The sequence below is a fragment of the Garra rufa genome, chromosome 2, assembly GCF_049309525.1.
Source record: "Garra rufa chromosome 2, GarRuf1.0, whole genome shotgun sequence".
NCBI lineage: Eukaryota > Metazoa > Chordata > Actinopteri > Cypriniformes > Cyprinidae > Garra > Garra rufa.
The window spans coordinates 74,314,933-74,339,471 of NC_133362.1; the positions used below are offsets into that span (position 1 = coordinate 74,314,933).

Below are 24,539 nucleotides of genomic sequence, written 5' to 3' on the forward strand. Positions count from 1 at the left end.
CCTCAGGGGGCGTGTCAGAGGTCAAAAATATTTAAAAATAAAAACTTATTTAATATTTCATTTTATTTATTTAATATTCATTACTGTATTGTTGGAATAATTGTAAAATTAAAAACAAACTGGGAAATTATTGCTTTTTGTTTTTTACTTTTATTTCCCTTTTCATTTATTGTTCTTTGAATACTTATTTAATATTTCATTTTATTAATTTAATATTCATTACTGTATTGTTGGAATAAGTGTAAAGTAAAAACAAACTGGAAAGTTATTGTTTTTTACTCTTATTTTCATTTTATTTCCCTTTTCATTTATTTTTGTTTGAAAACTTACTTAATATTTCATTTTATTTATTTAATATTCATTACTGTATTGTTGGAATAATTGTAAAATAAAAAAAACTGGGAAATTATTGCTTTTTGTTTTTTTAATTTTATTTCCCTTTTCATTTATTGTTCTTTGAATATTTATTTAATATTTTATTTTATTTATTTAATATTGATTACCATTCTGTTGGCACAATTGCAAAATAAAAACAAACTGGAAAGTTTTTTTTTTTTTTCGCTTTTTACTTTTATTTTCATTTTATTTCCCTTTTCATTTATTGTTGTTTAAAAACTTATTCAATATTTCATTTTATTTATTTAATATTCATTACTGTATTGTTGGAATAATTGTAAAATAAAAACAAACTGGGAAATTATTGCTTTTTGTTTTTTTAATTTTATTTCCCTTTTCATTTATTGTTCTTTGAATATGTATTGAATATTTTATTTTATTTATTTAATATTGATTACCATTCTGTTGGCACAATTGCAAAATAAAAACAAACTGGAAAGTTTTTTTTTTCCGCTTTTTACTTTTATTTTCATTTTATTTCCCTTTTCATTTATTGTTGTTTAAAAACTTATTCAATATTTCATTTTATTTATTTAATATTCATTACTGTATTGTTGGAATAATTGTAAAATTAAAAACAAACTGGGAAATTATTGCTTTTTGTTTTTTACTTTTATTTCCCTTTTCATTTATTGTTCTTTGAATACTTATTTAATATTTCATTTTATTAATTTAATATTCATTACTGTATTGTTGGAATAAGTGTAAAGTAAAAACAAACTGGAAAGTTATTGTTTTTTACTCTTATTTTCATTTTATTTCCCTTTTCATTTATTTTTGTTTGAAAACTTATTTAATATTTCATTTTATTTATTTAATATTCATTACTGTATTGTTGGAATAATTGTAAAATAAAAAAAACTGGGAAATTATTGCTTTTTGTTTTTTTAATTTTATTTCCCTTTTCATTTATTGTTCTTTGAATATTTATTTAATATTTTATTTTATTTATTTAATATTGATTACCATTCTGTTGGCACAATTGCAAAATAAAAACAAACTGGAAAGTTTTTTTTTTTTCGCTTTTTACTTTTATTTTCATTTTATTTCCCTTTTCATTTATTGTTGTTTAAAAACGTATTCAATATTTCATTTTATTTATTTAATATTCATTACTGTATTGTTGGAATAATTGTAAAATTAAAAACAAACTGGGAAATTATTGCTTTTTGTTTTTTACTTTTATTTCCCTTTTCATTTATTGTTCTTTGAATACTTATTTAATATTTCATTTTATTAATTTAATATTCATTACTGTATTGTTGGAATAAGTGTAAAGTAAAAACAAACTGGAAAGTTATTGTTTTTTACTCATATTTTCATTTTATTTCCCTTTTCATTTATTTTTGTTTGAAAACTTATTTAATATTTCATTTTATTTATTTAATATTCATTACTGTATTGTTGGAATAATTGTAAAATAAAAAAAACTGGGAAATTATTGCTTTTTGTTTTTTTAATTTTATTTCCCTTTTCATTTATTGTTCTTTGAATATTTATTTAATATTTTATTTTATTTATTTAATATTGATTACCATTCTGTTGGCACAATTGCAAAATAAAAACAAACTGGAAAGTTTTTTTTTTTTTTTCGCTTTTTACTTTTATTTTCATTTTATTTCCCTTTTCATTTATTGTTGTTTAAAAACTTATTCAATATTTCATTTTATTTATTTAATATTCATTACTGTATTGTTGGAATAATTGTAAAATAAAAACAAACTGGGAAATTATTGCTTTTTGTTTTTTTAATTTTATTTCCCTTTTCATTTATTGTTCTTTGAATATGTATTGAATATTTTATTTTATTTATTTAATATTGATTACCATTCTGTTGGCACAATTGCAAAATAAAAACAAACTGGAAAGTTTTTTTTTTTCGCTTTTTACTTTTATTTTCATTTTATTTCCCTTTTCATTTATTGTTGTTTAAAAACTTATTCAATATTTCATTTTATTTATTTAATATTCATTACTGTATTGTTGGAATAATTGTAAAATTAAAAACAAACTGGGAAATTATTGCTTTTTGTTTTTTACTTTTATTTCCCTTTTCATTTATTGTTCTTTGAATACTTATTTAATATTTCATTTTATTAATTTAATATTCATTATTCAATATTTCATTTTATTTATTTAATATTCATTACTGTATTGTTGGAATAATTGTAAAATAAAAACAAACTGGGAAATTATTGCTTTTTGTTTTTTTAATTTTATTTCCCTTTTCATTTATTGTTCTTTGAATATGTATTGAATATTTTATTTTATTTATTTAATATTGATTACCATTCTGTTGGCACAATTGCAAAATAAAAACAAACTGGAAAGTTTTTTTTTTTCGCTTTTTACTTTTATTTTCATTTTATTTCCCTTTTCATTTATTGTTGTTTAAAAACTTATTCAATATTTCATTTTATTTATTTAATATTCATTACTGTATTGTTGGAATAATTGTAAAATTAAAAACAAACTGGGAAATTATTGCTTTTTGTTTTTTACTTTTATTTCCCTTTTCATTTATTGTTCTTTGAATACTTATTTAATATTTCATTTTATTAATTTAATATTCATTATTCAATATTTAATTTTATTTATTTAATTTTCATTACTGTATTGTTGGAATAATTGTAAAACAAAAATAATTGTAAAACAAAAATGAACTGGGAAATTATTGCTTTTTGATTTCTGTTTTTTATTTTAATTTTATTTCCCTTTTAATTTATTGTTGTTTGAAAACTTATTTAATGGGGGGGCGCTCGCGGACGCTGGAGAAGATGGCCGCCTAAATTGTAGCTCCGCTCCTAATTGTTTAATAAATTGCTACCCTCCTCGATTTAAGATAAAGAATCTCCTAATTATAAAGATTAACACACGACTAACATGTCCGAGACTCAAGATCCAAAGGACTTTCCACTTTTCGCAACCTCCCGGTCACAGAAAAAGAAGAAACAAACTGCGTCAGCAGAAACATCTTCGACTTCAACGGAACAAACGGACCCAGTTTTGAAAGAAATACGAGCCCTTAGTACTCGATTGGGGAATATCGACGGTCGTTTTGATACTATTGAAAGTCGTCTTGATGCTATATCGACCTCAGTTTCTGCAGTTCATGAGACTTTATCCAATCTGTCACAAAGAGTGTCTTCGAGTGAATCTCGCTTAATGGAAGCTGAAAACAGAATCTCTACTACAGAGGACGCTCTGCAGGCCCGCGAAAGTGAACTGTCTGCTTTGACTAAAACAGTGACTCAGCTTCAAGCTAAAGTGGATGACTTAGAAAACCGTGGAAGGCGTAAGAATCTGCGAATCGTCGGTTTACCCGAAAAAGCTGAGGGATCTACTCCGCTCCCACATTTCTTGAGGGAAATGATACCGAAATGGCTCGACCTTTCTTTTGATCTCAGGCTTGAGATTGAGAGAGCGCACCGATCGCTCGGACCTGCTCCCGAAGTCAACAATCCACCACGAATCATACTGGTCAGATTTCTGCGCTACGCGGACAGAGATCGCATTCTACAGGCAGCACTGAAAAAACGGCAAATTATTCACGAGGGCAAGCAGGTACGCTTCTTTCAAGATCTTTCAGTGGATGTGATGAGGAAACGGAGGGAATTCGACACTGTGAAGAAGACTCTAGTTGATCGCAAAATGTTCCGTGGATTCGCGTACCCGGCCAAGTTGCGTTGCCTTCACGATTCAGAGCTTCGTACGTTCAGCACAGTGACCGCGGTGGAAGAGTTCATAGAGACTTTGCAAGATAAGTGATAAAGGGATTCTTACTTATTCTCCCATCTTTACCACAATCGGAGGTGTAGTGACTTTCATTTTCCCGGGTTCTCACTTGCCATTTATTTGTTTCTAATCTGTTCGAAATGGCAAATGTGACTGTTAGTTCATATAACGGACTTCTCATATTTTCCGTCATTTTTTCCTGTATGAGTACTCCGAGATGATGTCTATTTTATTGGAGCGGATTAACGTAGCGTTTCTCAAAATAGGTATGATCCTGAACCTTATGTTGGTAGCAGGTAAATGTTTTTTTTACCTGAGTCCAATGGGGTACAGAGACCTAGGTTTAGGGGGACTTATTTGGCCCTGTCAGTTGGGGACAGAGCCGGGGGTGGGGGAGAGGGAGTTGTTTTTTGTTACCTTTAAACATTTGCCCATTAGATACTTCTGTTGTTTTATCTTTTTCTTGAAAATTACATTAACAGTCTCTTATTTTCTCATACCTCGTTGTAATGCAGAGCTTGACTAGATTTATGACATGGAATGTTAAAGGATTAGGGCATGTGATAAAAAGGAAAAAAATACTGACTTTTCTAAAAAAGGAAAAAGTTACAGTTGCAATGCTTCAAGAAACTCATCTATCTGATAGTGAGCATTTGAAATTGAATCGAGATTGGGTGGGTCAGGTGTATTTTTCTTCATGCATAGCTAACCCTAGGAAAAGAGGTGCAATTATTTTAATTAACAAACACCTGCCATTTATTTTTGAAAACCAAGTTAGAGATCCTGAGGGTAGATTTATTTTGGTCACAGGCTCTGTATTTGGCCAGCATATCACAATGTTGAATGTTTACGCACCTAACAAAGATTCTCCAAAATTCATGTCCAAAATGATTTTGTTATTTAACGAACACTGCAAAGGTCTAGGAATCTGTGCTGGAGACTTCAATTGCGTGATGGATGAAAGACTAGATAAATCTTCATCAGGTACTCTAGTCAATCCTAAATCTTCTTTGGTTCTCAAAAAATTATGTAAAGAGACTGGTTTAATTGATAGCTGGAGAGAAATGAACCCTCTCACTAGAGACTATACATTTTACTCCCATCCCCATGGTTCGTATTCAAGAATTGATTATATCTTTATTCCGAATACTTATTTAAATCTTGCATCTTTTAGTCAAATTGGTTCGATTGCCATTTCAGATCACGCTCCGGTTCAAATAGATATTACATTTGAAACTCCACTAACAAGAAGCAAGGTATGGAAACTGAATTCTTCTTTGCTGTTGGACCCAAAGTTCTGCAACGCTGTAAGGGAATCAATACAAAATTATTGGTCAGATAATAAAAACTCACCTGTTTCCCCTGCAGTAATGTGGGATGCAGCTAAGGCTACAGTACGCGGATACATTATTTCCTATAGTGCTGCACATAAAAAAGCCCTTATATCTAAACGGCAAGATTTAGAAAAGGAGGTTAAAAGACTAGAACACCTGCATAGTACAACCCCCACTCAAATTAACTGGTCCGCTTTATGCCATGCTAGAGCCAAACTTAATCTTGATCATACTAATCATATTAAAAAACTACTGTTTCTTTCCAAGCAGAATTATTATGAGCATGCAAACAAATCTGGTAGACTGTTAGCATATCAGATTAAAAAGAAACAATCTGAGCGAGCAATTAAGTGTCTAAAGATGCCAAATGGTGTCACTACATACAATCCTGTTCTTATAAACGACACATTTCGGTCCTACTATGAATCACTCTATTGTTCACAAAACTGTGCCTTACAATTAGAATTTCAAACTTTTTTTAATAATATTTCTCTTCCCGTTATTTCAGATGAAGACAGGGATTACCTTAATTCGCCTATAACATCAGAAGAGGTCCTGGCTGCAATAAAATCAATATCATCCAACAAGTCACCAGGACCCGATGGTTTTCCCACCGAATTTTACAAATCATTTTGGCCCGAGCTTTCTAACATTTTTATGCCAGCTTTACAAGCTATTTTAGATCAAGGCACAATACCTGAAACATGGAATATAGCAAATATCTGCGTAATACTCAAGAAAGATAAAGACCCACAAGATTGTGCATCATACAGACCAATAAGCCTACTTAATACAGATTCTAAAATATTGACAAAAGTTCTGGCACGTAGGTTAGAGAGCATACTACCCAAGTTAGTTAAGCCGGACCAAACAGGGTTTGTGAAATCGCGTTATGGCTCAGATAATATACGCCGACTTTTAAATGTTATTAATTTTGTTCAAAGTGAAGGGCGCCCTGCACTTGTCCTCTCCCTTGACGCTGAAAAAGCTTTTGACAGAGTCGAGTGGGACTTTTTGTTTGCCACTCTTAGAAAATTTAACCTAGGAAATAACTTTATTAGGTGGATTCAGTTGCTTTATTCTGATCCTAGGGCAACAGTAATTGCGAATGGTCTCACTTCGACTCCGTTTGGCATAGGGAGAGGTACAAGGCAGGGTTGCCCTCTCTCACCTTTACTTTTCGCTTTAGTCATTGAACCCTTAGCAGAACTCATCAGACAGAACAGAAATTTTCATGGCATTATAGTGGGAGGAGAAGATCATCGAACATCACTTTACGCTGATGATGTACTTATATTTATGTCTAAACCAGAGCAATCTATTCCAGTATTATTAGAATGCATTTCTTATTACAGTAGTCTTTCTGGTTATAAAATAAATTTTTCCAAATCCATTTCATTACCTTTAAATGTACCTTCATTAGAACATCTAAAATTAATTTCCCCTTTCCAGTTATCAGAAAATGGCTTCAGATATCTAGGCATTTTTGTCACAGCTTCACTTAATGATCTTATAAGCAATAATTATATTCCTCTTATAGAGAAAATCAAGCTTAACTTGAAAACATGGTGCTTACTCCCAATTTCACTTCTAGGGAGAATAAATGTAATAAAAATGAATGTGCTTCCTAAGCTTTTATATTTATTCCAGTCCATACCTAGTTATTTAGCAAATTCATTTTTCAAAGATCTGAATAAACACCTCTCAAAGTTTATTTGGAATAATAAAAGGCCACGTATCAAATTTTCCAAATTAATGAAGCCAAAAGATAAGGGTGGGATCGGTCTGCCAAATCTTCAGTTTTATTATTGGGCAGCCCAGATAAAAAACATGATCAGTTGGTGTAGTGAAAGGACCAATTCTGTTTGGTATAAGATGGAAGAAACAGCTTGCGCCCCATTACCAATTAGATTTTTGCCATTTGTTAAGAACTATGCAAAGCTAAAAAAGGTTTCAGAGCATTTTACAATATCAAACACTCTTCGAGCCTGGAGGGATGTTAAGACATACTTAGGAATTTCTGCCTCTCTTTCCTTGTCTTCCCCACTTTCTTTTAATCCTGATTTGCCTTTAACGTTGCAGAAGATTGGTCTTTCAGCATGGCTAAAACTGGGAATCTCTCAAATATCTTGTTTGTTTTCTGAGGGCACCCTAAAGTCTTTCCAGCAGATTGTAGAGCAATATAAAGTTCCAAATTCCAATTTCTATAAATATCTTCAACTGCGGCATTTTTTAAAACCAAAGATAGACAAAGAAGAGTTGAGAACCAAAACAACAGAGATTGAAGACCTTTTACTGAATCCAACTTGTTTAAAGGGATTAATATCAAGGGCATATAATATTTTGTCTAGTAATTGCACCTCTGCCTTGTCGGGACTGAAGAGTGTTTGGGAGAAAGATATTGGTCAAGCCATTGAAGAGAATGACTGGGCTATTGTATGTGATAATATGTACCCCAATTGCAGTTCTCTTGGGATCCATGAGCTCAACTTTAAATTTTTTAATAGGATATATCTTACACCGATGCGTATTAAGAAGATGTTTATCAATGCCACAGGCCTGTGTTTCAAATGTAAAAAAGATAAAGGTACATTCATGCATTGTTTTTGGTACTGTGACACAATTTTGCCATATTGGAAAAAAATACACAGGGTAATGAAAGATCTTTTTGAACTAAACTTTGATATGAGCCCAGCTTTGTATTTATTGAATCTTAATGTGAACAGTTTGTTTCAAAAAGATGCAATACAGTTATTTATTGTCCTGGTATATTTAGCAAAAAAATGCATATTGTTACTTTGGTCTGCATCACAGGCTCCATCTTTCAAAATGTGGATATCACAGATTGCCACGTGGTTGCCACTTGAAAAGCTCACTTATGACAAACATCAAAAATCTGACAAATTCTGGCTGATATGGTCTCCCCTTTGGGAATACATAAAAAAGCTCTCTTGATGTGTATATATAACAATCTTTTATTTTCCTTTAATTTTTCTTCTCTTTAATTCTTTATTTAAGGACTGCCTTGAAACAGTGTGACCCTTTTTTTTTATCATTTGTTTTTTCTTTGCTCTTCTCCATTATTTTTTTTTTACTTCTTAGCTTTGAACATTCTGTAACATGAATATATGATGTGATAAATATTGTTAATGTTATTTGTTTCTGTGGGCAAACAATAAAAAAAAAAAAAAAAAAAAAAAAAAGAAAACTTATTTAATAGTTAATATAATTGTATTTATTTAATATTCATTACTGTTCTGTTGGCATGATTGTAAATTAAAATTTTCAGCATATTAATGACTATTTTATTCTAAATACTTTCTTTTAGACCCTTCATCATCTTCCTCATCCTCTGTGAACCCCTCGCACCCAGTAGCCCATCCACAGCACCACTCTGCCCACCATGCCTCACACCCCCACTCCATTCACCCCTCTCATCTGCATCCCTCTCTCTCTCATTCCATTCCTCATTCTCTTCTCCTTCCCTCTATGGCAGGGGGCGCTCCAGTTGTTGGAGGCCCTCAGGCTGCTCTTGGCATAGGGCTTGGGGGTCCATACCTGGGGCCTGATACCCCAGCCCTCAGAACCCTGAGTGAATATGCCCGTCCGCACGCAATGTCTCCACTGAGCGCTGCCAGCCGCGCACAGGTACACCATCCCCACCTTCACCACCACCACCCTCACCCGCATGCACATGCACACGCACATGCACATGCACATGCACATGCACATGCTAACGCTCATCCCCATGTGCATCCCTCATTTTTCCTTTCCCAATTCCAAAACCCAGCCCATTATTTTTCATTAAAAATAACAGATTTATAAGTGTCTTGAATGAATGTAACATACAAAACTCCTAATCAGAATAAGTAATATCAATTAAACAAAGAATAATATAATGCTTAATCAGAATAAATAATATTAATACAACAACTACAAAATAATAAGTAATAATAACAACAACATCAACAATACCACAGTTCCATTGGCATTCTTTATTTTTCATGAAAGAATTGTACATATGTACATTTTATTAACCTTAAAAATTGCATTTATTTAATGAAATTAACAATATAACAATAACAATACAAAAAGGTGCCTTTATCTGGATTCGAACCCCGGTCTTGGTGAGCGCCTGCAATAGGAAACAGTGTAATATAAATGCGCAATTTTCACGCCCAAAGAAACGTGAAAATGTACCGTAGCGTGCATGCTAAGGAAGTATTCAGTTCCAACGTCACATTTCACCCTTTCTTTTCGTCATTTTTTCTCTTTCTTCTTCCCTTTCTCCTTTTCTTCCTTCCCCCTTTTCTTCCCTTCTTCCCCGTCTTTGACGGACTATTGTTCCCCAGCTTAACCACTAGACCACCAGGGAATAGCCGATCTAATGCTGGCCTGCTAATAACATGAGAAAAAGCAGACAGCAAAACAGGCTTCTGTCACGTCGAAAACCAACGAGTCGGGCTGCAAGCACGAGGATCCCCAGGCGGTGGGCCAGTGGCGCAATGGATAACGCGTCTGACTACGGATCAGAAGATTCTAGGTTCGACTCCTGGCTTGCTCGCTCTCTGATTTTTGCGTAATGCAGTTTGGTTTTGATGTCACAGGCTTGCCGAATTGTTGCCCTATTCCTACGTGCCACCCGAGCTTTGAGAAAAAGTTGGACACGAAATGAAATCCGAACTAGCCAATAATCAGCAACTCACCCGGTTAAAACCGCGTCTCAGTTTCATTGTTAATCTCATGATTTTTTCATTTCTGTACCTTGACAGACCGGCGATAGGCTGTTTTTCCTTGAGATAACGGTTACAATGCAAGACCACGCTTGTTTTTTCAAATGCGTGGCGTGAGTATTTTTGGAATTTTTTTTTTACCCGGACAAGGCTTCCGCTGACCAGTTCCCATATGGTCTAGCGGTCAGGATTCCTGGTTTTCACTCAGGCGGCCCGGGTTCGACTCCCGTTATGGGAAGGCGGGCTCATCTTTGCTACCGGTCAGGATTCCTGGTTTTCACCCAGGCGGCCTGGGTTCGACTCCCGGTATGGGAAGGCGGGCTCCTCTTTGCTACCGGTCAGGAGATAACGGTTACAATGCAAGACCACCCTTGTTTTTTCGAATGCGTGGCGTGAGTATTTTTGGAATCTTTTTTTTTTACCCGGACAAGGCTTCCGCTGACCAGTTCCCACGAAATGAAATCCGAACTAGCCAATAATCAGCAACTTACCCGGTTAAAACCGCGTCTCAGTTTCATTGTTAATCTCATGATTTTTTCATTTCTGTACCTTGACAGACGGGCGATAAGCTGTTTTTCCTTGAGATAACGGTCACAATGCAAGACCACACTTGTTTTTTCGAATGCGTGGCGTGAGTATTTTTGGAATCTTTTTTTTTACCCGGACAAGGCTTCCACTGACCAGTTCCCATATGGTCTACCGCCAGGATTCCTGGTTTTCACCTAGGTGGCCCGGGTTCGACTCCCGGTATTGGAAGGTGGGCTCCTCTGTGCTTCCCTCTACGAAAAAGGGCCACACGTCTTCCTGCGTCGAAAGCCGTTTTTTGGCCAGCAGTCGAGCTGCAGAAACCTAATAGGCCGAGGTTGTGACCTCACAGACCTGCGCCTTCGATAGCTCAGCTGGTAGAGCGGAGGACTGTAGGAGGAGCGTTGGCAATCCTTAGGTCGCTGGTTCGACTCCGGCTCGAAGGAGGTTGTTTTTCACGTGCCCACCTTTTTTGGGGGGGCCGGCCTTCTGAAAGCGGCCAACAGAGCTTTATTTCACAGTCCGCCATTGGGGGGGAGGGGGGGCAAAAGAGCTTTCCCTGACCGGGAATCGAACCCGGGCCGCGGCGGTGAGAGCGCCGAATCCTAACCACTAGACCACCAGGGAAGAGCCGATCTAATGCTGGCCTGCTAATAACATGAGAACAAGCAGACAGCAATACAGGCTTCTGTCACGTCGAAAACCAACGAGTCGGGCTGCAAGCACGAGGATCCCCAGGCGGAGGGCCAGTGGCGCAATGGATAACACGTCTGACTACGGATCAGAAGATTCTGGGTTCGACTCCTGGCTGGCTCGCTCTCTGATTTTTGCGTAATGCAGTTTGGTTTTGATGTCACAGGCTTGCCGAATTGTTGCCCTATTCCTACGTGCCACCCGAGCTTTGAGAAAAAGTTGGACACGAAATGAAATCCGAACTAGCCAATAATCAGCAACTCACCCGGTTAAAACCGCGTCTCAGTTTCATTGTTAATCTCATGATTTTTTCATTTCTGTACCTTGACAGACCGGCGATAGGCTGTTTTTCCTTGAGATAACGGTTACAATGCAAGACCACGCTTGTTTTTTCAAATGCTTGGCGTGAGTATTTTTGGAATTTTTTTTTTACCCGGACAAGGCTTCCGCTGACCAGTTCCCATATGGTCTAGCGGTCAGGATTCCTGGTTTTCACCCAGGCGGCCCGGGTTCGACTCCCGGTATGGGAAGGCGGGCTCCTCTTTGCTACCGGTCAGGATTCCTGGTTTTCACCCAGGCGGCCTGGGTTCGACTCCCGGTATGGGAAGGCGGGCTCCTCTTTGCTACCGGTCAGGAGATAACGGTTACAATGCAAGACCACGCTTGTTTTTTCGAATGCGTGGCGTGAGTATTTTTGGAATCTTTTTTTTTACCCGGACAAGGCTTCCGCTGACCAGTTCCCACGAAATGAAATCCGAACTAGCCAATAATCAGCAACTTACCCGGTTAAAACCGCGTCTCAGTTTCATTGTTAATCTCATGATTTTTTCATTTCTGTACCTTGACAGACGGGCGATAAGCTGTTTTTCCTTGAGATAACGGTCACAATGCAAGACCACACTTGTTTTTTCGAATGCGTGGCGTGAGTATTTTTGGAATCTTTTTTTTTACCCGGACAAGGCTTCCACTGACCAGTTCCCATATGGTCTACCGCCAGGATTCCTGGTTTTCACCTAGGTGGCCCGGGTTCGACTCCCGGTATTGGAAGGTGGGCTCCTCTGTGCTTCCCTCTACGAAAAAGGGCCACACGTCTTCCTGCGTCGAAAGCCGTTTTTTGGCCAGCAGTCGAGCTGCAGAAACCTAATAGGCCGAGGTTGTGACCCCACAGGCCGAGGTTGTGACCCCACAGACCTGCGCCTTCGATAGCTCAGCTGGTAGAGCGGAGGACTGTAGTAGGAGCGTTGGCAATCCTTAGGTCGCTGGTTCGACTCCGGCTCGAAGGAGGTTGTTTTTCACGTGCCCACCTTTTTTGGGGGGGCCGGCCTTCTGAAAGCGGCCAACAGAGCTTGATTTCACAGTCCGCCATTGGGGGGGAGGGGGGGCAAAAGAGCTTTCCCTGACCGGGAATCGAACCCTGGCCACGGCGGTGAGAGCGCCGAATCCTAACCACTAGACCACCAGGGAAGAGCCGATCTAATGCTGGCCTGCTAATAACATGAGAACAAGCAGACAGCAATACAGGCTTCTGTCACGTCGAAAACCAACGAGTCGGGCTGCAAGCACGAGGATCCCCAGGCGGTGGGCCACGCAGCAGCCGAGAATAGTTTTGCTAAACAGCCCTAAACCGTTTCCCATTCATTCTCAATGGTTGTGCTAATCCACTACGGATGCAATATTCTTTTGTCCACTGACGCTCTAGTGGCGCTCTTCCGTGTTTCGTCTCCCCGGGAAGTTTGAAGTCGCCATTTTCATACTGACTCGGAGCGTGAAATACATTCAGTGAAGATCTGCCTCGTTCAGTTTATTCAGCACATCTATCAAAGGTAAGCTACTTTATTTATATTTATTACCTTATAGCTTACGTTTTTGGTGCCTTTAATAATGATATCCAATTAGTTGTTGAGCGAAAACGCCCGCTTCGCTCCGTTGGTCGTTACTAAACTTTACGCTGTCCGCTTTTGTTTACTATTATATCATCAAAGGTTGATTTGCACGCAAAGTTATGAATGAACACGATCGTTTTATCTGTTCATGTGTACAGTACTTATGTCATTCGGTTAAATTATCCGTTTGGTTACCATGACTTCACTCGTTTGGCTTGTGGTAAATACGAGCTAAATAATGAATGAATATGTTTTGTTTACGTTTATGTGAATGGTTTTCATTTGGTGATGTTAAATAAGCTATGGTATATCATAGATTTCAGTAGTAATGTGTTGATAACTCGCAGATACACATTGCACTGTCTAAGGTAGATTACTGCTGTAAATTTTTGTCTGCAAATTAGATAAGGTAGACGTTAATATATGTCCTTTACGTTGCACAAGGCTTAATAGCCTAATTTTAGAAACAAATGAATGGGCTTTATAATAATTTTACAACTTTCAATGTGTGAAATAATATACACATCCATTAAACAACATAACCTTTTGAGATAAAGCTACCAAACCATCTGTAAAAATATCTAAATAGTATTCCCTGTCATGCACAAGACAGAATATTCCTTAATTATTTTTATATAATTTTATCTCAGACCGTATGTGTGTGCATATATATATATATATATATATATATATATATATATATATATATATATATATATATATATATGCCTTGCGCAACGTAAAGGTGCATAACAGTGCAAAGAGTTTGATTGGTTTTGACAAATAAACCTAAAATTCAGTTTTTCTTTCATGGTAGATCAAGATGCAGAAAAAAGTGCTGTTCTTCCCAGGGAGAATGTGCATACTAACTGTCCTGAGGACTATGAATTCATGCCATGATGAATTGATACCAACTACAACGAGGGTAAGTATGCATTTTTGTTCTGCATTCATGTTTCATTGGGTATTAACACTTGAATGCATGCTTGTTCACTGAGTCAGATTGCTCCTCCTGCTCAGACTAGTGAGTAGTGTTTAGGATAGTACATTGGTTTGGCATGTCAGTGGGATTTAATTAAGTTTTACTTATACAGCTAAAACGAACTAAAAAAAGCACAGAATTAATGTATCCAATCTCTGCGATCTTCAGGGTTAGGCCACATGTTTCCAAACAGGATTGGGGCCATTCATCAATTGAATTGAGAATGAATGGTAAATTCCAGTTCACTTCCTGGAATGGAATTGGATTTGGAATTGGAATGTCAGGAAACATAATTGAAATCAAATAAATTCCACTTGAGTTGCTAAATAAAATAATTTGACTTGATTTGCTTTATAGTTTATAGTACATCAAAAATTGTAAATCACATAAACAACAAACATATAAAAGAAATACAAAGTACTGTATGTTTAGTATGTTAAGCATGTTCATTTCACATGCCACATTTCAGGAAATGATGATAATTCGATGCAATAGAAAGTGAATGCAATACATGAATGTACATGATTCATTTGTTTGTGAGTTGAGACATATCTTATGTGGTAATCATATATTGAATGTATAGTACATCCAGAAACTTATCACCACTGTCATTCAATTATTACATTTTTTTTTTCAGTCGCTAACAAGCGTTTGTCCAAACAGTTGTCACATTTTCAAAACTCTAAACACAGCATCGGTCTTTTGTGGCCATACCATTCACACATTTCATGTCGTTTTCACCCAATATGCAGTCAGTGAACACATTTTCACAATGCTTACATTTTCTTAACAGACAAGCTATACCTACCAAAACAATTATGGATTGTTTTTGTAGTATTTACTAATGTTAACACACAACATCCCTCAATAGTAAAAACAATATTCCAAACCTTAGATACAGTATAAAAACCTCTGCTTCTGCAATGATATCAGTTCAAAAATATATCTCAGCTGATAATAAACAAACAATTGAATAATTGACACACAGCTGATTTATGTTGGGTAAATTGGGCCAACCACAGCTGATTCCAGTGAGAGATGCAGTGAGAGATGCAGTGAGATGAGCAGATGCAGTGAAATATGCAGTGAGAAATGCAGGAGCAGTGAGAGATGCAGATGCAGTGAAATATGCAGTGAGAAATGCAGGAGCAGTGAGAGATCCAGTGAGAGGAGCAGATGCAGTGAAATATGCAGTGAAATATGCAGTGAGAAATGCAGGAGCAGTGAGAGATGCAGTGAGAGAAGCAGATGCAGTGAGAGATGCAGTGAGAGAAGCAGATGCAGTGAGAGATGCAGTGAGAGAAGCAGATGCAGTGAGAGATGCAGTGAGAGAAGCAGATGCAGTGAGAGAAATGCAGGAGCAGTGAGAGATGCAGTGAGAGATGCAGTGAGATGAGCAGGAGCAGTGAGAGAAATGCAGGAGCAGTGAGAGATGCAGTGAGAGAAGCAGATGCAGTGAGAGATGCAGTGAGATGAGCAGGAGCAGTGAGAGAAATGCAGGAGCAGTGAGAGATGCAGTGAGATGAGCAGGAGCAGTGAGAGAAATGCAGGAGCAGTGAGAGATGCAGTGAGAAATGCAGGAGCAGTGAGAGATGCAGTGAGAGAAGCAGATGCAGTGAGAGATGCAGTGAGAGAAGCAGATGCAGTGAGAGATGCAGTGAGATGAGCAGGAGCAGTGAGAGAAATGCAGGAGCAGTGAGAGATGCAGTGAGAGAAGCAGTGAGAGAAATGCAGGAGCAGTGAGAGATGCAGTGAGAGGAGCAGATGCAGTGAAATATGCATGTATTTTTGAGACGAAAATTATCCATTTGGCCAATTATGTTTTGTAGATGTGAGTCTGTGTTAAGAGTTTAGAAAAAGTATCTGAAGTATGGGTAAGCGCTTGTTAGCGATTGAAAAACTGTAATTCATGCTTTTTTACAGGATACAGGTTTTTATGCTGTATCTAAGGTTTGGAACATTGTTTTTGCTATTGTGGGATGTTGTGTTAACATTCTTAAATACTACAAAAACAATCCATAATTTTGTTGGTAGGTATAGCTTGTTTGTTAAGAAAATGTAAGCACTGTGGAAATGTGTTCACTGACTCCATGTTGGGTGAAAACGACATGAAATGTGTGAATGGTATGGCCACAAAAGACCGATGCTGTGCTAATTGTTTAGTTTTGAAAATGTGACAACTGTTTGGACAAACGCTTGTTAGCGACTGAAAAAAAAACTGTTAGATGGTCTCAAGGTACACAGTGTGTAAATGTAAGCATTTTAAATCTATGACAGGCAGGAGAAGGAAATATATGGCTGTTTTAGTTCCTACTAACACCAGCACTATACTATTACTAGCATATATTGTAAACTCTGAAATGACTGATGGTTTTGTATGTTGTAGTTCCATCTGCTGCACTATCCAAACCAACTCCTGATACAAGTGCTGGATTGAAGGCATCACCAGCTGATGGTAAAAACACTGTAATCTAGATCATGTAATCAAATGTTGAGTTAATTTTGGTTACATAAATATAATAATTGGTCTATTTACATTTTTGTAGCTCCAGCCTCTCCAGGCCTAAAGGGGAAGACACCTGTGGCTCTTCCAGCAGAACTGATGTTCCTAGTGAAGGAGACCTCAGCAGAGAGGCCTGAGTCAACTCCAGGTATGTTTCCATTTTAGTGTAGGGCTGATGATCAGACAGGGTTTCCGCGGGGCATTAAAAGTATGAAAGTCAAGAAAATTACATACGATGTAGCCTAGTTAAGCAACGTGAGCGGACCAAAAGAGAGTGCTGTTTTCAGAACATTACCACGATTGCAGATTTGTCATTCAATAAACAAGTAATAATTAGTGTTTTGTTACGGAATAAATCAGCATTTTTTTTTTTTTTTTAGTTAAATAATTTTTGAGTCGATGAATCATTGATACATTCATAAAGACAGACACTTGATTGATTCTTGAATGAATCAGCAGAAAACAATTTAAGGGGAAGATATCACGAATATGCTGATTTAAGTAAGGTTAGAAGGGATGCAGTTTAAATTATATAGATTTTCTCACATATCCAAGACTATCATCATTGCATTGTCAAATTCAATGGCACTTAATTTAAAACATATAACCGGTCAAAGTTTGGGATCATTAAGATTGTTTAATGTTTTTGAATAGTCTATATTATATAATATGTAATATATATATATAGTATATAATATAATATAATATAATATATTTAAATTTAAATTTATGATACTTTTTATGTGAATGCATTTTAAAATATAACTTATATTATATGTGATTGTATTATGTGATTCAATTTGAATTATAGCATCATTATGCCAGTCCTTAGTAAAGTCACACTAAAATGCTGATTTGCAACATTTCTAATGATCAATATATACACACACATATGTTTTTGCTTCAAAATTTTGTGGAAATCATGATACATTTTATTTTTCAGAATTATTTGATTAATAGAAAGTAATATATATTATTTCCCAAGGACAAATTAACTTTTATGTTAAAAAATATTTTATTTCAAATGTATGCTGTTATTTTTTTAACTTTCTATTCATCAAATAATTAAAAAAATGTATCATGATTTCCACAAAAATTGAAAATTAAAGGGGAAAAAATGTGTTCAATATTAATAAGAAGAACCATGGATAATGTTTGAGCACCAATAATCATAACAGAGCAGCAAATCAGTATATTAGAATGATTTCTGTAGGATCATGTAACACTGAAGACTGGAGTAATGATGCTGAATATTCAGCTTTTATCACAACAATGAACTACATTTTAACAGATACTAGCATAGAATTTTTTTTTTTTAGCCTTGGTGAGCAGAACAGAATTGTTTTTAAACATTAAAAACCTTTGACCATTTATATTTTTATGCACGTTTCTTCAACTAAGCTGAGGAAAATAAATATTTGCGGTCCTACAAATCTACTGTCGATCTAATCCATATTAATTGTACTTTGTAACCATGAATATCATTTGCACCACAAAGGACAGTGTGGTGGAAATGACATTTCTGTAGATTATTTGTGGAAAAAATGGAAGATAGCTTCACTGATTGGCTTTGAATTAATACTTAGCATTTCATGTATTTATAATACTCTTATTTACCTAACATTTTTTGCTTTTTAATAGCACCTTTGAAGGAACAGCATGTGGTGGAAATTACACATAATAAATATATTAACTGATCAAGCAATATTTACTTTGATGTTTCTTAATTTGTTGTTGCTTGATGTCAGTCAACATTTTCATAGAAACACACAGTGTTGTGGTGGAAATGACACCAAAACTGTGCGACAGCTATATTTTGTATAAAAAGTAATTCTGACAGAGGTCTCGAATTAAATACTATAATATTTTTTTTTATTATTTTATTAGTGCTTAATTCAGGTACATTAATAGTTACCAGATAAGTAATATTTATAAACTGTATTTTCATTGTTGAAGTTTAAAAGTCTGGGTGTGCAACAAGGAGACCTAAAAGGAGGTTGAAAAGTATGGAAAAATCATAATAGTAAAGTAGTAAAAAGGTTTTTAGGGTGGTTTTAATTTTAGCTTAACAAAGGAAGAGGAATTTGTCAAAAAAAAAAAAAAATGACCAAAGAACAAAAAAGTACCTATAAGTTAAGAATTGCCTTTTTATTATATATTTATGTGAAATATTTATATATGGGTCGTGCGTGGCAGTAAAAAAAATTAAATGCATTATAAAAAGTATTACATTAGATTTGATGATACCAGCAGAAACCCTGTCAGATTTAGTTTAGTATCATTATCACAAACACAACCAAAATTTGTCATCGTACTATGATGCTAATAACCTGTTCAAATGCAAAACATAAAGACTGTCCTTTGTTTCAGAACTCTGCACAAGTGCTGCTGGCACCGCTTCACACAAAGCACTTGCCTTTGAGGACAGTGGTGAAAATGGTAAGAATGAACAACATGTAGACAACCCCTCCATTTTGTAAACTTCTCTGACACTAAGATGTTGTCTTAACTCTGCTTTAGTCATTTTATTTATTTCCATCATTTCCAAATTAACTCTGCAATTTATATTAACCATGTAATTAATTATTTTTACCCTGTCCATTTTTTTTTGTGTCTTTCTTAAATCTTAAACTTCTTTTTAATTCCTAGTTCCCTCAGCTCAGCCACCCGTTCTTGTTCTTCTGCCTAAGCATGACCATGACATGAGCAGCTGGAGCTGTTCTCGAGCAGACCGCCTGTGCAGATTCTGCCACATAGTCCTTAAACAGGGACCACACAGCCAACATATCCATACGGCCATCCCTGGAGTGGCAGGAAAATACATTTACTGCCTAGAAATAGAAAATAGAAATTCTAATTGTAATCATCCATTATTTTCATGATGCACCATTCTGTTGCTCCATCTGACGGCTGACGTGGGTCCTGTCCCAAATAGCACTTCATGTGAACTTACAACTGTATACATATTGTTATTGCTTAGGTAAATGACCAGGTTGCAAAAACATCATAAAAATACAGAACTAAAAAAAGCATAGTGGTTAAAAAAAAAGCCCTGCCAGACCAACTCAATCCCCAGGAAGCAAAACAATTCAGATTTTAAAGAAAAAGAGCAGCTAAAGCCATTCTATTATTTATTTATTTATATTTTCATTCTCTTTTCAAAATCATGCTTAATTAAAGGTATCAAACACTGTTTATGTGTATGTATTTTTTTTTTGTCTGTTTGGGAAATTATTAAAAGGATATGGGTTTGCAAGACCAATTCAATCCCCAGTAAAACAAAACAATTCAGATGTGAAAGAGGAAGAGCAGCTAATGCCACTCTTATATGTATGTATTTTTTATTTATTTATTTCTTTTGTTTACAAATTCATGCTTAATTGTTTCTTCCAGGTAAGTATTAGCACACATATTAAAGTACATCAATATTTAATTTTAACAGTTATGCTATAGATGGTTCATTCAATCATTGCTATGGTTTCACTGTCAATACTGTAGTAAAACCATAGTTCTTTTGTAGTTACTATGGTTTTACCACAAAACTATAGTTTTCCTGTCGCAGAACCATGATTTATTTTGTAGTTAATATGGTTTTATTACTAAAACCATAGTTAAACCATGGTTACAACGAAAAAAACATTGTTAGTTTTTGCAAGGGAGTGATCACATATAGCTGACTTTTCCCCAGAGTGAACTCTCAGGTGGCTGTTAAGGCTTCCTTTTTGGCTGAAACTTCTTCCACATTGCTGGCAGGTGTAAGGTTTCTCTCCAGTGTGAACTCTCATGTGGACTCCAAGCTTTCCAGATTGAGTAAAACTCTTTCCACATTGCTGGCAGGTGAAAGGCTTTTCTCCTGTGTGAATTCGAATGTGGTCTTGAAGGTTTATTTTATAAATAAACCTCTTTCCGCAGTGAGAGCATGTGTAGGGTTGCTCTCCGGAGTGGATTCTCCTGTGTTCTTCAAAGCACCTTTTTTGACTAAAACTCTTTCCACACTCAGAGCATGTGTAAGGACTCAATTTATGAGCTCTCTTATGGACTTCAAGGTTTTCATGTTGATCAAAACTCTTTCCACACTGATCACACACATAAGGCTGTTCGTGAATTTTCATGTGTCTGGTAAGGCTTCCTTTTAGAGTAAAACTCTTTCCACACTGTACGCAGAAATAAGGTTTCTCTCCAGTGTGAACTCTCATGTGGACTCCAAGCTTACCAGATTCAGTGAAACTCTTTCCACACTGTTCACAGACATACGGCTTCTCTCCGGTGTGAATTCTCATGTGGACTCCAAGGTGTCCAGGTTGAGTGAAACTCTTTCCACACTGTTGGCAGGTGTAAGGTTTCTCTCCTGTGTGAACTCTCATGTGTCTTTTAATACTATCTCTTTGATTGAAAGATTTTCCACACTGTTGACAGGTGAAATAACTTCTTCCTGTCTTTCTAGTCTTTTTTCTTGAGGAAGTCGTTTCAGTCTGTGAACGACTAAAAGATTTTTCTCCATTAATGAAATCATGATTTTTCTCTTCCATTTCATTCAGTACTTCACTCTCCTCTTTCAGGGCCATCAGATCTAAGATGAAAAAAGACAAGTAAAAGTTAACCCCAGTTTAATGACACAAAACAACAGACATCAAAACATTCAAAGATGTGAAAGTGTCAAAACTAATACACAACTACATCCTATATCAACTAAGCCAGCGTCTTCAAACACAGACAAATCTTAGTAGAGAAGTGTGAAGTATGACATCTACGGGTCCTTTTCCAAAAATTTGCATATTGTGATAAAGTTCATTATTTTCTGTACTGATAAACATTAGACTTTCATATATTTTAGATTCATTACAACACAACTGCAGTAGTTCAAGCCTTTTATTGTTTTAATATTGATGATTTTGGCATACAGCTCATGAAAACTAAAAATTCCTATCTCAAAAAAAATTAGCATATCATGAAAAGGTTCTCTAAACAAGGCATTTACCTAATCATTTGAATCAACTAATTAACTCTAAACACCAGCAGACCTTGGGGGACCTGCGGAAGCAGTGGACTGAGTCTGGAGTAGAAACATCCAGAGCCACCGTGTACAGGCGTGTTCAGGAAATGGGCTACAAGTGCCGCATTCCCCAGGTCAAGCCACTTTTGAACCAGAAACAGCGGCAGAAGCGCCTGACCTGGGCTACAGAGAAGCAGCAATGGACTGTTGCTCAAACTTTGCATGTCATTCGGAAATCAAGGTGCCAGAGTCTGGAGGAAGACTGGGGAGAGGGAAATGCCAAAATGCCTGAAGTCCAGTGTCAAGTACCCACAGTCAGTGATGGTCTGGGGTGCCATGTCAGCTGCTGGTGTTGGTCCACTGTGTTTTATCAAGGGCAGGGTCAATGCAGCTAGCTATCAGGAGATTTTGGTGCACTTCATGCTTCCATCTGCTGAAAAGCTTTATGGAGATGAAGATTTCATTTTTCGGCATGACCTGGCACCTGCTCACAGTGCCAAAACCACTGGTAAATGGTTTACTGACCATGGTATTACTGTGCTCAATTGGCCTGCCAACTCTCCTGACCTGAACCCCATAGAGAATCTGTGGGATATTGTGAAGAGAAAGTTGAGAGACGCAAGACCCAACACTCTGGATGAGCTTAAGGCCGCTATCGAAGCATCCTGGGCCTCCATAACACCTCAGCAGTGCCACAGGCTGATTGCCTCCATGCCACGCCGCATCGAAGCAGTCATTTCTGCAAAAGGATTCCCGACCAAGTATTGATTGCATAACTGAACGTAATTATTTGAAGGTTGACTTTTTTTGTATTAAAAACACTTTTCTTTTATTGGTCGGATGAAATATGCTAATTTTTTGAGATAGGAATTTTGGGTTTTCATGAGCTGTATGCCAAAATCATCAATATTAAAACAATAAAAGGCTTGAACTACTTCAGTTGTGTGTAATGAATCTAAAATATATGAAAGTCTAATGTTTATCAGTACATTACAGAAAATAATGAACTTTAGCACAATATGCTAATTTTTGGAAAAGGACCTGTATAAATAAATACAATTTAAAATTCATGTCTTGCACGCTTTAATGACCTTTAAATTAAACGTATTTGGTTGCTTCGAACTGGAATCATCGCGGAATATCCTATGAAGTCCACTTTGCAGGGCACTTACGTTCATATGGAACAAATGTTAAATGTAATAAGAGGTACACACAAAATATGCAGAGCCTTGGGGCACGAGGACTGCTGTATTAAGCAACTGTAAGAGGTGTTGCATGTAATTTGAGAAACCTTTACTTATTAAGGGTGTCTCAAATGGGTCATTCCAACTGGAATCATCAAATTTTGGAAAAGTTCCCCACCTGACCTCCTCAGATTTGTCTGAAAAAAATCCATGTGATGGGTAATATACCCAATAGATCATATGCAAAATTTCAGATCTCTACTGTGTATACTTTTTTCACAAAAAAATCTGTAAAAAAGTTTGTTTTTTACACTGTAAAAAACCTTTTGGAAAATCTATTTGTTGTGGTCAGTTTTGATATTGTAGTCATGATATATGATATTTGAGTCGCCACAAATAAATCAATGCATGGGAAACACAACAACCTGATTTATGCCTACTCATCACCTTAACCTTAATTTGGGGTAGAATTAAATAAATGCCAAAGCTCAGCCTCTTGTTTTTCGTACCCCTCCATCCCCTCCCATACCCCAGTTTGAGAACCACTGGTTTTTGCCGTTCTCACGTTAAAATAGAGTACCTTGGTGTAAGTTTGACCTATGCCTCCTGAACGCACTGTTTTCATCTTTGTATTTACTTGATTATATTGATATTTAATTATTTTCTTCTTTTCCTCTCTTTAACCAGTGATATATTTATACATCTTATTCTTCTTTTCCTAATTGTCCTCCTTATTTTTTAACTTTATAAAAAAGGTGTATCTTTAACCTCCCATATTTACATCAGAATTTAACTTAAATGTTAATGTTTTTGTTTTGGCTTATTTTTTGTGTTTGTTTTATTGTCAGACTTGCTTTATATTTACAGCACTGTTTTCTTTAATGTTGTACTGTTTTTCTGTATATCCTACATTGTCTTGGTCTACAAAAAAAGGTAATTGAAATGATTTTAGAAGAATTGTATGCAAAGAACTGTATGAAAAGGTTTGCTACATTTGTATAGTCTTTTATGAGTGTTATTCCAGATTAACGCTACAACTTAAATGCCTGATGTCATGATAACAAATGGCCAGTGTGAAAGCAGGATTTTCTCAGTAGCACTTAAAACATTTCTACACCTGTGTGACATTATTAATAAATATTCTTTATATTCATTTTGCAATGAGTTCAGCTTTAAGAATAAAAACCAACCTGTTTGTTCCTCAGCATCTTCTTGTTTGACTCCAAATACTTCTTCAATCTTCATGTCTTCACTCTCCTCTTTAATAAACGCCATCCGTGTTTGTTCCTCAGTATCTTCATGTTTCAATGAGACTTCAATCTTCATGTCTTCACTCTCCTCTTTAATAAATGCCATCTTCCTAATAATGTGTGACTTGGATCTCTGTTGATTCTCCAGGAGTTTTTTCTGTGCGTTTAAAAACTTTGTCCTGTTTAAGATGAGAATAATTAATAGAAAGAAAAATCAATGCAAACTAAATCTCTGGGTGCGTCTCAATCAGCTCCTAGTTCAGTAGTCAGTGCACTAGTAAGAGTCAGACAGTTAACGGACTTCTATATAAAATTTATAAAACATACA

At 36.0% G+C, this 24,539-nt stretch overlaps 1 protein-coding gene and 7 non-coding genes across 8 annotated transcripts; 5 read left to right on the forward strand and 3 right to left on the reverse strand.

The window, feature by feature from the left end:
* The first annotated feature begins 9,956 nt into the window (after positions 1-9,956).
* On the forward strand, positions 9,957-10,029 carry trnar-acg (transfer RNA arginine (anticodon ACG)). The gene has a single exon. It is a non-coding gene; the product is annotated as a tRNA-Arg (tRNA).
* Positions 10,030-10,364: 335 nt separating this feature from the next.
* trnae-uuc (transfer RNA glutamic acid (anticodon UUC)) lies at positions 10,365-10,436 on the forward strand. The gene has a single exon. It is a non-coding gene; the product is annotated as a tRNA-Glu (tRNA).
* A 646-nt stretch (positions 10,437-11,082) lies between these two features.
* Positions 11,083-11,169, forward strand: trnay-gua (transfer RNA tyrosine (anticodon GUA)). Its single transcript is given in 2 exon segments — positions 11,083-11,119; positions 11,134-11,169. It is a non-coding gene; the product is annotated as a tRNA-Tyr (tRNA).
* Positions 11,170-11,278: 109 nt separating this feature from the next.
* Positions 11,279-11,350, reverse strand: trnae-cuc (transfer RNA glutamic acid (anticodon CUC)). Its single transcript has one exon. It is a non-coding gene; the product is annotated as a tRNA-Glu (tRNA).
* Positions 11,351-11,874: 524 nt separating this feature from the next.
* On the forward strand, positions 11,875-11,946 carry trnae-uuc (transfer RNA glutamic acid (anticodon UUC)). Its single transcript has one exon. It is a non-coding gene; the product is annotated as a tRNA-Glu (tRNA).
* Positions 11,947-12,612: 666 nt separating this feature from the next.
* On the forward strand, positions 12,613-12,699 carry trnay-gua (transfer RNA tyrosine (anticodon GUA)). The gene is given in 2 exon segments: positions 12,613-12,649; positions 12,664-12,699. It is a non-coding gene; the product is annotated as a tRNA-Tyr (tRNA).
* A 109-nt stretch (positions 12,700-12,808) lies between these two features.
* On the reverse strand, positions 12,809-12,880 carry trnae-cuc (transfer RNA glutamic acid (anticodon CUC)). The gene has a single exon. It is a non-coding gene; the product is annotated as a tRNA-Glu (tRNA).
* A 7,297-nt stretch (positions 12,881-20,177) lies between these two features.
* Positions 20,178-24,285, reverse strand: LOC141325075 (uncharacterized). Its single transcript, XM_073833587.1, has 2 exons — positions 24,152-24,285; positions 20,178-21,354 (listed from the first exon to the last, which is right to left on the reverse strand). The coding sequence occupies exons 1-2, from the start codon at positions 24,234-24,236 to the stop codon at positions 20,396-20,398; spliced, it is 1,044 nt and encodes a 347-aa protein (XP_073689688.1). The 5' UTR covers positions 24,237-24,285; the 3' UTR covers positions 20,178-20,395.
* Between the last annotated feature and the right edge of the window lie 254 nt (positions 24,286-24,539).